Consider the following 17055-nt stretch of genomic DNA (forward strand, 5'->3'; position numbering starts at 1 on the left):
GACCTGTTGAACACATGACTGGCCAGATTTTAAAGAGAGCCAGCCACAATGAAAGATACAAATTATTTTGTCAGTAGATGTAATCAGGATTAATCTCATAATTTCTTGTAGATAATAGTGGTTAATCTCAGATTTAGAAAATGCTGAAATTTGACACTATGTACTTTTCCTGTCAAAATGTATTTATCTCCATTTTAGGAAAGAGACCAAAACAAGATGTAACAATCTGATTGTTTATTTACATTTTCCAAACAAAGCCTTCCATAGTATAAAGATAGAAATGCTGTAAAATAGCACAAATTCAAGAAACATAAAATGTTTCCCTAAGTGGGAATTTGACACATTGAAAGAACTAGTGCCCACGTAAGTTGCATATTCATTGCAATGGGCATTACATCACTTAAACTCTCATCCACCACAATATTAATCAACCAGTAGACTGTGGCTTTCCGCTTCCTACAGCTACCATGAAGATGCGTTCATGATTTGCGTCAAAGCATCAACGCCAGCGTTACACGCTCATTTGAACTACACTCTCACAGACAAAAATGTCTTGTTCACGTTTTGGTGATAGTTAAGACTTGACGTGCTTCTGTGTTAATTAAAACGCACCTTACATATGTCCCATCTATTTGTACATCAAATAGCGTTAAGAGTTCCTTTCTCCATTTGATCACTGACAATGAAGCCTGTTGTGTGTGTTTGTGGCATATCCGTGTGGAGCAGAGGGGGGCGGGACCGGGCGCGCAATATTCCGGCCCCGCCCCCCTCCGCTCCACAATCTGTCAGCGTAATGCCTCCGGGCAAACACATTACAAATGTTCCATCTTCCCAAGAAGAGTTGGTTAATGCTGTATTAATGTTAAATGTGTTAATCTGGATTAAGAAAAATGAATGCGTTAAAAATAATTCTAAATTTAATAACGTGTTAATGTCGTCAGCAATAATAAAAAGACAAAAAAAAGTCATAGCATGATGTGGAAAAAAAGGGTATTTTGAACTGATAAAACATGAGCAAAAAATGATTTAGAAGTTCAAAATACACTTTTTTCACATCATGCTATGGCAATTTTTTTGTATTTATAATTTTTTTTTTTAAACAGAACTTACATTTTATATGTATGTACCGTATTTGATAGAACATTAAAAATTAATTCAAGGCAAATGTTGGGAAATTCCACAGAAATTTTCAGCCACATCATAGAAAAATAAATGGTTATAACCAAAGGAACAAAACACCCTTTTAAATTCTATTGTAGTATAATGGATATTGCCATCCAGACCGGTAGAGAGCGCTATATACTATGTTTTAAAATGGAGCCTTTTAAGGTGTTGTAAATGTGCAAGACCATATTGCAATTTAAATCTTAAACCAATCAATTGCACAGCCTTGATTGATACCATACCAATTTCTTAAGTCAAAGCGTATTTTATGGGTTCCCTCATCATGTACACAGTAAATGGCACTTTCACAGATGTTACATTTGTATCACTGGTTTGTCCTCATTAATTTTAAAACAAGAATAAAAATGTAATCTTACATGTTCTTAGGAGTGCCAACCCTTCAACATTTTTTGGCTATCACTATTTCTGGATTATGAATTTGAATTGAGTTTTAACAAAGTGTCAATAATAATTAATAAACCATTGGTTTTCAATATCAGCGTTTTCATGCTTATAACCGATATTGCCGGCCGATACATCGGTACATCCCTAATTAATGTCATTTTATAAAACCATTGTGGCTTGGTCAATTATCTGAGCTGATTGCTCCTCATTTTGTAATTTCTAAAATGTACAGATGACCTTGTCAGTGGTTAATGCACACTTTGTTTTCAAGTATTTTAATTCATTGAGTAAATATTGTGTAAAATATATGATAATTTCTGCAGTTTTTCTTATGTCTTATTTTATATAGTCTCTCTTTAATTATTGTCTCTTCATTAGTTGTCAACCACTAGTTTTAATTTCCTTCTATGAATAACTTCACTTTAATTGGCTGCTGTGGTTATTTATTGGTGGTTTACTCATTCAAGTATCAACTTGGATTAACACTAATCTGATTTTTGTATTTAAAAAGAAAAAAAAATGTAAATGACAAATTTTTATGTGCACTTTTGCTGTTTATTAATTTTTGAATACAGATTTTCTTGATTTTCTATTAATGATTGGTTACATGAGTAATAAGTGCCCCTCTTATTGGTTGATTTTAATACGTTTTTCTTAGGCTGAAGGAGAAGATAATCTGAAGAAGATGCAGCTGATGGAGCTTGCCATTCTGAACGGAACATACAGAGATACCAACCTCAAAGCTCGTAAGTGGGCACTCAAATTCAAACATACCAACAGCCAAGAACTTGTTCATACATGCATACATGCATGCATACTCACACTCTAGAATCTCAGAGGTCAACAGAGAATGGCTAGACTGGTTTGAACTGACAAAGTCTAAGGTAATCAAAATAACCACTCTGTACAATTGTGGTGAGAAGAATAGCATCCCAGAATGTTATTCTGAGATGAGGGTTTGCGCTGTTTTGGTGGTACGATGAGGATCTTCACAATATTAGGCAGGTGGTTTTAAAGTTGTGGCTGATCGGTGTATATAAGAATCTAGTGTGTTTTCTCCATTGGTTTGTATATGAACATTGCAGTCACACTCTGATCCATTCCAAAACAATCGGTACAAGACAACCTGGACGAGGTGGTTTTGGTCTGATTGCAAACTACCTGTGAAGCAGTTCACTTGTGGTGAGACAAACAATATCCCTATAAAACCAATAAACATTCCTGAGGAGTCTGCAGAGAAAAAGAGCTCATCATAATTGTGCATCCCTACTCACCCATGTGTCGGATGATATTTATTTGCAGTGCAACCTCTGATGCCCACATTCTGGACCTTGCGGTGGCATTTTGCGTAGTCGTGGCCTAAACATTACTTTAATGTTTGTACCTTTTGAGCCAATTTTACAAGTATATGATTTTAACCGGTGTATCGATGTACAAGCTAAATCTTCTAAATTAAGTAAATGCAACATTGAAACTATTTTAGCCCTAGTTTTGGAACAAGTCAAACAAACTACAGATCTGACAACGCCCTAAATCATTCTATTACAATTGTTTATACTCACGTGGTACTGCTGTTATTAATTCAGCAAACTATACATGACAGGGAATCGGAGAGAATGAGTTGTATTGAGTTGGTATGTTTGTCATCTCTCCACCATTTTGTATCGGCAAGTTTGTCATATATCCGACCTAAGAGAGTGAGATCTCTGCAAAACAGTCTGCGTGTGACACCCTCGACCAACATTGTTGTTTTGAGTCTGATAATGTGGTGCCAGCTTTAGCTATGATTGTATGTTGCACAGAGTCTAAGAAGATTTGCTTAAGTGCTTATACACACACACACGCACACAGAATTGCACTTGCATTTAGGGGTGAATCTGACACACACACACAAAATATCAAATCAACTATAATCTGTGTTATATCCACCCTTAATCCACATGTAAATGCACTCAAATACACATGCAGTGGCATGAAGAAAAGCAGTTTTTATTCTGTGCCTTCTCATTCTCACCATAAATAAACAATTGAAGTTTTGAGTAAAGAAGTTCTGACTTCAGAATGCACGTTCATTAGAGAATGAATCCTGTTCACTTGCAGACTCTTCATAAAAACATTGCATCATCTGCCCACATAGTCTAGTATTTCTGTCTCTCTCCCTCTCCATCTCACTTTTTCCTTCTGCCACTGCCTTTCAAAGCTGTTCCAAATGCAGTCACAGGATTGTGTAATCTTGATGTGGCACACAGAATTATTTTACTGCATGATTGTGTGTTATGTTTTCATAAGGTCAAACATATTGCTGGAGAATTTTCACATATGACTCTTCCCATGTCATACATATAGCTGTAATGAATTTCCACATACCAAATGAATTTCCACATTCCACATGTGAAACTTTCAGTAATGCAAGCACTGTACTATGTATAAGTAATATTTGCATGAATGTATAGATATGAGTAAATGGATGGGAAGGGGTGTATGCGTGGATTTATGAATGTTGCATGAATATGTATGACAGTGGCATCTCTTTGGAATAATCCCATCTGTTTCAAATGTGTCTTACATTTTTTTTATCTTTTTTTTTTTTAATCCAATTTGGCTTCAGTGCAGAATGTAACAAAAGCATTTTAACTTTCACCATGTTGTAGATATTGCCTCCCCACATCTGCATGAAAGGTCCCGGTGGCATGTAGAGATTTAGATTCCTGTAGGAAAGCTTCTGGCAAATTAGTTCTAACACTGCCAATTTGCACTCAAGGAAGTCCAAGGATTGTGGAACCACTAATATTTATACTTCTAAGCTTGGTAAACTTAATCAGAATAAGTGCTGTCTCTACATGCTGCAGGGCATTGAGTATAGATGGGTTTCTCTTTGATCAGTGCTTCCATTTTGGTGATGGCTTCACCCTGCTATGATCAATCATCAGTTTCACCTTATATTTGTTTTATTTGTAATGATTTTGGGTGTGGGGTTTAGTTTGCTTTTAGAGTGTACCTTTTTGTGGTTCATTGACCATCGCATGGACTAATTTTTACCTTTTTATTTCCCCCCACCCTCTTTTTTTCCTCTTTTCATGTACTTCTGTTTTCCTGTTTCTGCCTGTGCTTTTCTCACACGTCTGTCCATCTTTCACTGGCTCTGAAAATGTTACACATATTCCCAAAATCTTTTTATCCCTCTCACTCTTTCACACTATAACTCCCATTAATGTCTCTACCACCCTTTCTGGTTTTCTTTTTCCTCGGTCACCTTGCCTCTCTCATTTTCTTCCTGTTCTTTCTTACCTCACCCTTCCTTGTTTTCCATCTCTCCCTCTGCCCCATGACCTTCATCCTCTCTCAATCACTTTCTCTCTTTCTGTCTTTCACTCTTTCGTTTACGGCAGCCACCCTTGCATTCTCTCTTGCAGCAGCGGCAGCAGCTGCCCAAGGTCAGCGGCTTATCGCAGCCCCTGCAGGTCAGGTCCTCCCCCCATCCGCCCTCAGGCCCCCCACTCCGGCAGGGACTCCTATCATGAACATCATGCGGCCCACTCAGATGGCTACCATGCTACCCAATGGCACCCCAACCCTGATGCCCCAGACTCCCGATGGGGGTATCATCTACACCACGCCCTACGACTACCCTTATGCCTTGGCGCCCACATCTTTGCTGGAATATCCCATAGAGCACAGCGGAGTCCTAGGTAAGCTGGCGTGGGGGCTTGGCACATCACCCTTCTTTGCCCCACAAGAGGGCACTGCCAGGGGGTTTTACGGGGGCGTGTTTGATGGGGCGTCACCCCACCCCGTTCAGGACTCACTGAAAGGTAAATATGTGATGACTAGCTCATGCTAGCGGGATAGCTCACCCAGGTGATTTAAAGAAAATAAATAGCTATATAGGTAACATTCAGCTGCCATTGAGACGGGCTGGGACAGGGACCACTTACCCTCTGTCTAAAACGAGGTGTATTAGTTAAATTTTTAGTTTTTTCTTCTTTTTTTAATATGTAGATTTTATTTTTATTTATTTGGGGGGGGGGTGTTGCTGCTGTGTAAGAAGTCTATCATAATGCACACCCTCACTCTCACAGACAGTGACACGTTTGTGCACAGTTTTTTCTTTTTTTCCCTGTCTGTCTCTTTCTCTGTTGCCGGAGGCTTTGTCAAGCAGGCTACTGGTAGATCCCCTCTGATTTCTCTTGGCTTTTGAAATAACTTCTCTCTTCCCTGTTGTAGCAGGCCTTGGTGCCGGTGCTGAGTGGCAGAGAGCAAGAAAGAGCCCTGGGTCCCGTTGGGGATGTTCATTAAATTCTTCCACTATTCTCACTGTATCCAATTGTCTTATTTTTACCCTTGTGAACTTGAACACTCAACCCTATTCAGAGAGAATTACCCATACTCGCCTGTTTGGATAGGGGCTTCTGCACACACTCGCAAGGAAGGAAGATAACCACAGTTATTAAACAGGATGTTACACCATTACCTCTTTTACAAGCTGCACACTTTGCATCAAAACAGCTGAGGTCCATAAACATTCTGAATTCAGATTTTTTTAAGTGAGCATGTTATAAGGATGTGGTAATCAATGACATGATCCATCTGTCCTAAGAAAGTTAACTAAAGACTTTGATACAAAAAAGCACATTGTATTCCACTTACAAAAAAAAAATCCATTGCGTTAACAATTCTTGAATTTTTTTTCACCTACTGGTGGGGTCCTAGCACTGCATTTCCTGCAACCTAGATGTGTGCATGGTTGAATTTCCAACTGAATTTAATTACAGCTTAAGAAACACTCAAGTACTGTTAATGCAATGTGTTTTTATTTGATTAGTGCAATTTTTTTATTTTATTTTTTTTATTCTATTTTTGTATCAAGGATTTTGAGTAATGATTATTCTTCCATAATATCACTTGGTTAAAAACGAAGCCAAATAATCCACATGTGCAAGCAGCTGAAAATTGCACTTGCATAGCTTGATTTGTGGTCATTCAGAGCTGATCAGGTGGAGGGTTTTCCAAGTTCAGGACAGTGAATCTATACTGTTGGGACCTTTGGATCTTCTGCTATTCTTACAGTACTGGGTGTCCACTTTTAAACTTCAGCACTCCCAAACTTAGCAGCCTTATATTTACTTTATTGATTCTACATCCAACCACCCCAGACCATTCTCTCTCTCTCTCTCTCTCTCTCTCTCTCTGTCTCTCTCTCTCTCTCTCTCTCTCTCTCTCTCTCTCTCTCTCTCTCTCTCTCTCTCTCTCTCTCTCGTGTATTTGCTCTCTGTGCTTCTGTACAATCAGAAGTGATTTGTTGGACATCTGCTGTTGCAGCATGTCGTATGCATGTACATACACACACACACTTGCACAGAAAAAGGAAAACTTCAGTGCTTCTCTAGAATTTCTTTCAAAGATAATAAGAAATTTTGTCCTTAGCACCTCGTCTGTGATATCTTTATAGTTTTCTGTGCTTTAGTGTAGTCATAAGTCTCATAGGCTTTTAAAATTTGTTTTTATGCCATGAGTCTTGAAAAGCTCCATTTTGTTGCTGAAAATTGGCAAGTTTTTGACCTCAATATTCCAAATCCTGAGCTTGACTTATTGTTTGAATACTTTGCTGGTCATTTCATTGACTTGCATTCCTCCAGAGGGAACTCTGTCTAATGCAAAAATAAAATCTTAAAGGAATTGTCTCCACGTTTACTCGCCCTCATGGCATCCCAGATGTTTGACTTTCTTCTGAAGAAATCAAATGAAGATTTTTAGAAGAACATCTCCGTGCTGTTTGTCCATACAATGCAAGTGAATGATGACCAAACTTTGAAGCTCCAAAAAAGCAAATAAAGCAGCATAAACGTAATCCATTCGACTACTTTGGTTTAATTTGTGTCTTCTGAAACAATCTAATATGTTTTGGGTGAGGGTAGACTCAAAATGTAACTCCTTATTCACTGTGCACCTTGCATTGCATTGTCTATGCACAATTATGTTTCCAAGCTCGTTTAGACTTCTTAATGCTTGATCGGAACGCTAGATAGCGCTAGGAAGTGTAATCAAGCTTGAAATCATGAACGCCAAGGAGACTGCTGATGTCAGGATTTATAGTGCAAAATTAGTTATTTGGTCTTCTTATCCACAATCAATTGGATTACATGTTAAATCATGAACTAAACCACTGGAGTCTTATGGATTACCATTCATGTTCTTTTTGGAGCTTCAAAGTTTTGGTCACCATTCACTTGCACTGTATGGACCTACAGAGCTGAAATATTCTTCTAAAAATCTTAATTTGTGTTTGCTGAAGAAAGTAAGTCACACATCTGGAATGGTATGAGGGTGAGTAAATGATAAGAGAATTTACATTTTGCGGTGATCTATTACTTTAAGACTGAAGACTGAAATGAATCCATCACCCCCACTGTCAAGTGAAGCATCCACGTGATGGCGCAACAGCCACTTTTTCATCTCTCACAGCCCACTCGCTCTCATTTGTTTGGGTGTGAAAGACTGTGTCCACTAAAATATGGAATGCAATTCTGATCCCTTATATGCCGGATGATACAGATGGTTGGCAACTGTTATGCAATGCATGTCTGAAAGTTTATTAATCAACTTGCGGACCCCACCTGGAATTTTCTTATTTGGTCTTCCCGATTAGCCACTCCAACCCTGGCTAACATGAGCCAGGTGCTATCTTACACTAATCACAGGGTGTCAAAATTTTATTGGAATTCACTATACTCTTTCCACTGTAGCTAGATATTTTTTTCCCCTAAAGACATCCCTTGATAAATCTTTGTTGTTTTATAATATTTAAAATTTGTTGTATTTTTTTAATCTTAATTCCTTGCCCACCCGTCTCAAACAATCTTAGAATCTTGTGAGTCAAAACAATTACTGTGTAATTTAAGTTAGACATTTATTAAACTCTTGGGTATTTTGTATGCATTTGCCGTCCATCAGGTTGGTATTTTGAATATGTATTATATTTAGAAACATTACATGCATAAATTTTAATATAGATGAGAATTAATGTAAAGCCTGTTTCACAGCCAGCCTGCACAAATCTAGCCTCATTTGGATCTCCTAAAATAAAAGGTCATAATCAGGTTCTTTTCCAGTTTTACATTACTATTCTTTAGTTTCTGGAGTTGTACTTCTCTGATTTAAAAGAGGCAAGTGTGGTCTGGCTGTGCTCTTCAGGCTTTACATTTCTACTGTCCCGGGCTGAACCATGTCTAACCTTATGGACCTGTTGTAATCTAGGTGCAATGGCTACTAAAGTGCGGAGACATGATTCACGGGTCCATCCTTACCAAAGGATAGTGACCGCAGACAGAGGTTAGTTAGACATGATACTTCTACTATTTTACTCTTTCTGTTTCGCTGAATGGGGAATGGCAGTGACGCACACGTGTATATAAACTGCACATCTTATCTTTGGAGTTATGTTTACAATTGAAATGCCTCTGGAAACACTTAGGTTTACAGGAAAAATATAAAATACTTTTGATTGTAACTGAAGTAAATGCTGTCTGTTCAATAGCTTTAATTCAGTGCATTCCTTAACTGTGTCAAGAGCCAAATAATTTGCATTTTTTTTTTTTTTTTTTTTTTACTTTTTCCTGAATTGTTTTTATATTAAATTACAAAGTAAAGACCTGAATAAGTTTCCATTGCCAACAAAGCCTTTGGCTAACTGCTTAAGCTATTAAAAATCACATTTTTCTCAGGTTACGTTTATCAGATTTTGTTTGTTCAACTCTAAGTGTAGAAACAAACACTATTTTAGTTTTACTGAAGGTACTGTTGCATACATGAGTATTTTTATAGCAGATGTATATTTTTATCCCTGTGTTCACGTTTACTGAAAAGAAATAAAGAAAAAATAAGAAGTGAGATTTCTACATATTTATTTGCATAAGCACTAGCTCTCCGGTTTCCCACAAAACTAATTACATAGTTCGTAACATGCATTTGGACTCAAGACACTAAAATATTACTATTTTTTGTTTGTATGTGTTTTTCTTGTTTGTCTGTGACACCTCTGCTTTTATTTGTGGGAACATGGGGCATTTTAGCGCTTTAATTACATGTAATAACATTCTGATTGGAACACTGATCATGATGCTAGTGTGTCATGATCATAACCAGGTTTAGCCTGTGTTTGTCTCTTGGCCATGGAATTAGGGGGTTAAACAAAGAGATTGCATTTTGCTGTTAAAATTATGTCATTAGTCTTCTTGCTGACTAATATCTTTTCTACTTTTTTTTTTCTTTCTTTTTTTCCCTTTGTTGTTTTCCTTTTTTGTTCCTAACCACCTAGCCGCCACCGGCAACTAACAAATGACCTCTGAACTCTTCACCCAATGATGAGCCACCCAAGCCTGCCTGCTGATCAGATTAACTGGTAATTGCCTTTTGCTAGCCTGGTGGACGCAGAGAGAAAGGCACCTGTCCGAGCAGTGATCCTAACACAAACCAACATAAAACACAACAACCCTCCATACCAACACGTTGTGTAGCGATAACAACGAATATACTCTTTTATTTTATATATGAGTTTTATGCCTTTTTTTTTTAAATTTGTTTCTTTTAAAAAAAACTAAAAAAACAATTGGGTGGATGTTAACAGCAATGTTGCATTACCCCAAAATCTGCACTGAAGTTTATAAGCAATAAAGACGTGTCTTCTGCTAATTCAGCCCTTAAATGCATTTATACTCCTAATACTCAGTAAAATATATAAACTCGGTGACCCCGAATTTATAAGTCAAAACGCTAAACGGGGGATCAGGACCCAAATTATGTTCATCAGCTACAACTGAAAAACAGTGTTGTACCCCACCCATTTAAACTGTTGATAGTCACTATAAGTCAACAAAAGAAAAAGAAAAGAAATCTCACACCAACTTGTACATTTCCTGTCTTTCTCTGATGTAATACTTTTTAGTTAATACGTTTTTACTGTGCTGACACATTCTGGGTGTGCCTGTCCAGCTGACTTGGAGCATGGCTAAAATGACAGACTGCAAAAAGCTTGTTTTGAATTTTTCCTTTTGTTACTTCTCCTATATTTGTTTTTCTTAGGTTTCCATATATTGTATTAATGGTGTTTGGCAATACTTGCAGGTTTATGCATGCTACTCATTGCAGGATTGGTGCCAGCTCAGTAGGGGGCAGTAAACAGAGTCAGACAGGGCAATAGGGGTGTGTTTTTTAAAAGGAGAGATTAAGGTGAAGTGTTTTGAGTAAATTTACATCTAGAGTAATTCAGGGTTGGAAATCTGGGATATGAACCGGAATCAATTTACTGAACTGTGCAATCCCAAAAAAACCCCACAAACAGTGCCTGAACTTTCTAGAAATATTTCTAAATGAGCTGTGAGGTTAAAGACAAAAAAAAAGTATTATGTGTGTGTGCATTTAGCCAAAGGGTTTCCATTTAATGAGTTTCTAAATATATATATATATATATATATATATATATATATATATATATATATATATATATATATATATATATATATATATATATATACTTGTATCTAACCACCAAGGGTTCTTCATTTTAGTATAGAGTTTGAAAACGTTTGTCACGTCTGTTTCTGTTTATGATCGCAAATCGAAAATAGATGGCATCATGAATTTTCTTACAAGATGCTAATTTCCTTGGATGTGCAATAGCAATGAACACTAAGGAAGATAAGGTAGACAGAACGGGGATGGCTTACCTCTCACTGCTGTTTGTACACTTCTTTTTATTTTTTCTGTTCTGCATTATCTAATTATTTGAACTTTTTTTTTCTACAAAAATGTATGAATTGATCTAAAGCCAAGTCCTCTCCCCCATCCCACCTTACAGTTCAGCTGAAATGGCATCAATGCAGGTGTTCTTATAAAGATCTTCACTATCTTTTGTCAGAGTCATGATGCAACTTGATTAGTTTTTTTTTTTTTTTCTGGCTCAAAACACCCACATCAAATAGCCCATCCACAATGTGTCCTGCACACCCTGAGCCCACTCATTTCGATACACCCTCAAAAAAAAAAAAAAAAAAAAAAAAAATAGGATGTGAAAGCCATGTCTGCCTGTTAAAATTGCTTTATACATACTAATATATATATATATATATATCATTGCATATTAAACATACAGAAAGATCAGAATTAGATACTTTTACAGGGTGCTGGAGAAGAAATATATATTTTTGCCAATTATAGCTTTTTATACTTGCAGTTCCAAAATATGAAACATAATACAAAAAAAAAATTAAATACAACATTTTTAGAATTGTACAGCAAGAGGTGGTCAAAAAACGTTGTGTGGCTTTGGATACAATTGGCCAGTGGGAAGAGAAAATAAAACAGACCAAAATAGTAACATTTTGGGAATGTTGGAAGAATTGAATGGTGCGAGTAGAAATGTAATTAAGTATATTTACGGAAAATAAGTGCCTTACTGATGGTCGTTTCTTTTTCCGAGTGTTACATTCTGTTCAATAATATCCAGCACCAACTCAGATAGTACAGAGAGGGGGAGGGGTGTTTATGATGAGAAAGCACCCCAATAGTTAAACCAACTGGCTGTTGCAGTCTTGTGCCACTGAATCTATTCTATGCAAAGGAATAGCAGTCATTTGACCAGCTAACTATGTGCCATGATTTGTCTTCCCAAAAGTAAGTTTCTTTTTATTCCCTTTAAACCCCATTTGATCAAAGTGTTTTATTTTCTCTTTATTTGATTGCATTATATTCTTTTATATTATGAGGACTAAATCAGTAATGCTGTCTATGTAATAAGTTACTGTGATTATTGTCAAGAACTGCCAATCATGATATGGAAGCCTGCCAGGTGTTAAGTTTGGGAAGCGATATTTTAAAACAATTGATTTAACTGGTCAATTCACTTTGGGAATTGGACTTTACCTGAAACCTCCTCTTGTTTCAAGATTAGTAAACTGGAAACTTTCAATCATTGCCTTTTTTCTGAGAGAGTACATCAAGTTTGACAACATGTACTAACTTTAATGCCAAGGAAGTAATGAATATATCTTATATACATACATACATACATACACACACACCGATCAGACACAATATTAAACCACCTGCCTAATATTGTGTAGGTCCCCCTCGTGTCCCCAAAACAGCGCCAACCTGCATCTCAGAATTGCATTCTGAGACCATATTCTTCGTACCACAATTATACAGGGCAGTTATCTGGGACTTTGTCAGTTCAAACCAGTTTGAACATTCTCTGTTGACCTCACTCATCAACTAGGCGTTTCCATTCGCAGAACTGTCCCCCTGGATGTTTTTGATTTTAGCAATTCGAAGTAAATTCTAGAGACTGTGTGTGAAAATCCCAGGAAATCAACAATTACAGAAATACTAAAACCAGCCTGTCTGGCACCAACAGCCATGCCATGGTCCAAATCATGGAGATCAAATTTCTTCCCCATTCTGATGGTTTGTGAACAATAATTGAAGCTCCTGACCCGTATTTGCTTGATTTTATGCACTGCACTGCTGCCACGATTGACTGATTAGATAATCGCTTGGATGATTTTTGGTGCCAGATTGGCTGGTTTTAGTATTTCTGTAACTGCGGATCTCCTGGGATTTTCACACACAACAGTCTCTAGAATTTACTCAGAATGGTGCCAAAATCAAAAGATTTTCATCCAGTGAGGGTCAGTTCTGTGGACGGAAACACCTTGTTGATGAGAGAGGTCAACTGAGAATGGCCAGACTGGTTCGAACTGACAAAGTCTACAGTAACTGAGATAACCGCTCTGTACAATTCTGGTGAGAAGAATATCATCTCAATGTTATTCTGATTTGCTGGTTGGCACTGTTTTGGCGGCACGAGGAGGACCTTCACAATATTAGGCAGGTGGTTTTAATGTTGTGTGTGTGTGTGTGTGTGTGTGTGCGTGTGCGTGTGTTTATGTGTAATATATATTAATTTAAGTGTAGAAGCATTTTTCTCACTTTGAAAAAGGCCTCCCTGTTTTTTTTTCAGAACAAAGAGATGTAGCCTTACAGTGCACTGATCTGAGAAGTGCACTGTAGAAATGCAGGGAGAGTAAAAATATTGCATTTATTTAAAGTATTAACAAAAGGAGGGTTGCAAGGATATTCACCTGCTGCTTCATTAGTGACAGAGCAGTGTCAAATCTGAACTGTCACAGAGCCACAGTATCAAATCACATGTTGAAGATCGGGCCTCCCTCAAGCAGCCCACCATCTTCACCAAACCATTTTCAATCATTGAAACAACTGGGGGTGTTTTGGAAAACAATGTGGGGGGGAAAGTTCTTAACAGTAACCCTGGCAGTCTCTGGTGTAGTCTTGTTTTTCACTTTGTTACACAAGAAAGGTCAATGTTTTTTGTCTTCTCAGTGTTACAGTATAAACATGTTTTAAGCATATTGAAATGATGAAATGCAATATTAGAGAGGAGTAGAGAAGACTACAGAGGACAGTATTAAACGAATCCCCTCTGCCATGTTACTATGTGCTGTTAATGTTTTGGAGTTGGGTTAGTCTATCAGGTGAATGGAGAAATCTGTCGTATTCTCTTCCGCCTGCCTACTACACGTGTAATAATGTAAATTACAGCCTTTGTTACAGGTTTATAATGTATTTTTCTAACTTCATTTTCTATGTACAAGTAATTTTTTTTCTGATCTCCTTTTGTGATGAAACCCACTACATCTTTTGTTTTTCCATGTCCTCTCTCCTTCACCCTCTCTCTCGGCCCACTCTTTAGTCCAATCTATCCCTCTTATTGGGAGCGTTGCCTTTTTCCTACAGTTATTTTGTTTTCTTGCTGATTCTTAGCTTGTTTAACTCATTAGCAACTTAGTTTCTCTTTGTCATAGGTATTTTTACATGCTTGCATTTAGTTTTTATGGTGTATGCTGTTATTTTTTTTCTTATTAACCTCCTTGGCATTTATTTTAATAAAACATTCTTAGTAAGAATTTTACTAACTTTGCTGATATTATTTTGTGTTCTTTTTTTTAACCAGTTTAATTAATCTACTACCGTGGTCTGGTTCATGGACTAACCCAATTAAATCTGGTGTGTGACCACCCTCACAATGTCTTGAGATACGCACACTTGCACACAGACACATTTACTAAGCCTAAATGGGGGTAAACCATGAACTTGTGTTTTTATATAAAGCTAAGTGAAATTACTACAGACTAATCCTAACCCACACTCTACCTCTAAAAGAAGATTATGTATTTTTAGAAGAATAATAGTAAAAAATTACTTTATTTTCCAATTGAGAACATCCCCTAATGTACACTAGGGAGGTTTTAGCTCACTTTTAAACTATAAAACTATATGTTGGTACATAAACTGCAATTGTTTCACTTCAAGGTCCACACCCCATACACATTTACAGTTCAAGCACACTTTTATGCACACATACAGAGGAACTGAATGATCTTCCACACAGTCTAACAGGACAATGTGCACGAGGCAGTTTGTTCTTCACTGTTCCTGCACTCTCACCTGTGTTTCTGTAGAGATCTATCCAAGCGTGTGCTGCTTTGTCTGCCTCACTGTCCATGCAGTCTACTGGTGCAACTGGTGTTTCCCTTTATTTAGTTTTTGCTATGAGCAAAACTGCTGCTTTATTTAGAACTGGACGTACCTGGGATTTAAAATGGTTGATTTAATATTAAATGCACTTAGAACTTTTGTATGGCAAAGCCAAACTGGGAAAAATATTTAAGAATTGGGGTTTTCCTTAAATAGGCTCAGAATATAGTCCTTATTAAAAATAATAATATTAATGTCCAGCAATAACATACCTATAGCCTCAGGAATCAGTGCTTTTACTGCATCTATCAAACTTCGTGTTTTGTTTTAGTGTGAACAATCACTGCCTTGTCAGTGTGATTTAATGTCCATCGTCAATAAATTCTCTAGTGTATCACAGCTAGAATCTGCCTCAGCCATCAGACTTCATATGTAATGGGTCCTGCAGACTCTTGGAGATTTTGGAGGTCGTGTGACCTGCAGAGGCTTAAGATGGCAATCTGGAATTTCTGCTGGTTGTTTGCTTTCAGAGTATCATCTAAGTGGACAAAAGCACAAACTAGTGTGCCCTTGTAGGAGCTGCTTGGGTCTTGTTGCCATGGAGACTACAGGTAGTGTCCTAACTGGATAAGATGTTTTGTATAAGTGATTTTCTTTTTTCTTTATACAAAATGTTACTTTGGAATTTGTATTTTGTTTTGTTGTTGCTTTGTAAACAAGCCAAGCACAAAGTGTACTAACATTTTTTATTTATTTTTTTTCTCATCCCAAAGTAACTAATTTGAAATGCATTGCAATCGATTAAATGGCACAAATAAAAAAAACACAATCTAAACCCACTGAGTGAAGATTCAGAATGGAAAACCGACATTGTGTTGACTGACTGAAGTAGTTTACCATCTGTATTTTGAAGCGCAATGAATGTATAATCTTGTGCCACAAAAAAAAAAAAAAAAGAAATTGCTCTCAGGAAATTGCTAGCATCTAATGAATCAATTTTAATTCATGGTTTTTTTATGCATCTGTACTAAAAGCCAAACAGATTTAAAATAACTGGAATTTACATAGATACTAGGAAGTTAGCACAAGTTTCCCTGTAGCTCTATAGAATTTGTCTTTCAAATGACTTTGCACCTACCAGTAAAATCTAATTAATAAAGTAAAATGTCTTCAGTGCAATAGTGTTTTCTTAAGTTATTATAGAGAACCTGATGTTTCAATGTCCCACAAACGTGTCCAATTACCTTACTGAAATTAAGTTTGCCAACATTTGACCGCAGTGTGCCTTCAGCAGTATACCGTATAACAATGCCTGGTTTATATTTTTATCATTAGTGACATGACTTCTTTCTGAGAGCATTCCTCTATCGCAATAGGGTGATTTACCATGGCCATTTGTAGCACTCAGGGGGTTCAATTTCAGATGTTACAAAATCTTCAGGATATATAATATACTGGATTATTTGTTTATTAATTTTCTTATTGAATGAGAACACAGTATAAATCAAAAGCTGACCTCACTGCAAAACATCTCAAGTTATAATGTTTTTGTTTAATTGTAGTTTTGCATTGTATAAATAAAGCGAGATGAAATACATGTGTCATGTAAAGACAACCTGTTATTCATAGCAAAAATAAAAGGTTAAAAAAAGGAGCAGTAATGTGTGGAAATAAAGGGCATTATCGTTATTATGGGGAGCTATAAAATAAGATTCTGTATTTTACTCAGTCCATTCTTCCCTGAGGATATTAGACCAAACTCTGGAGTTTAAAAATGTGGCCTTGCACTCAGGTAAGTTTATTTTTAAATATAAAAATGACAGTAAGTCTAAAGGTCACAAATTTGACTTCTAGAGAAGTTAGTCTGTATGTCCTGTTGAAGAATGAAGCCTATTTTATGAATCCTGTCAAGGGCAGAAGTTGATGGGTTTTTAA

General features: G+C 36.8%; 1 protein-coding gene across 1 annotated transcript in view; it reads left to right on the top strand.

The window, feature by feature from the left end:
* LOC127662337 (protein quaking-A-like) overlaps positions 1 to 16080 on the top strand; it is a 188538-nt gene extending 172458 nt beyond the window's left edge. Inside the window, exons 4-7 of the mRNA XM_052153461.1 lie at positions 2228 to 2315; positions 4959 to 5381; positions 8824 to 8898; positions 9884 to 16080. Of these exons, the coding sequence (XP_052009421.1) occupies positions 2228 to 2315; positions 4959 to 5381; positions 8824 to 8898; positions 9884 to 9900 (603 nt within the window). The 3' untranslated portion in view covers positions 9901 to 16080. The remainder of the gene's footprint in view (positions 1 to 2227; positions 2316 to 4958; positions 5382 to 8823; positions 8899 to 9883) is intronic.
* Positions 16081 to 17055: the final 975 nt, after the last annotated feature.

Source organism: Xyrauchen texanus, chromosome 22, assembly GCF_025860055.1.
Source record: "Xyrauchen texanus isolate HMW12.3.18 chromosome 22, RBS_HiC_50CHRs, whole genome shotgun sequence".
NCBI classification, from domain to species: Eukaryota; Metazoa; Chordata; class Actinopteri; order Cypriniformes; family Catostomidae; genus Xyrauchen; species Xyrauchen texanus.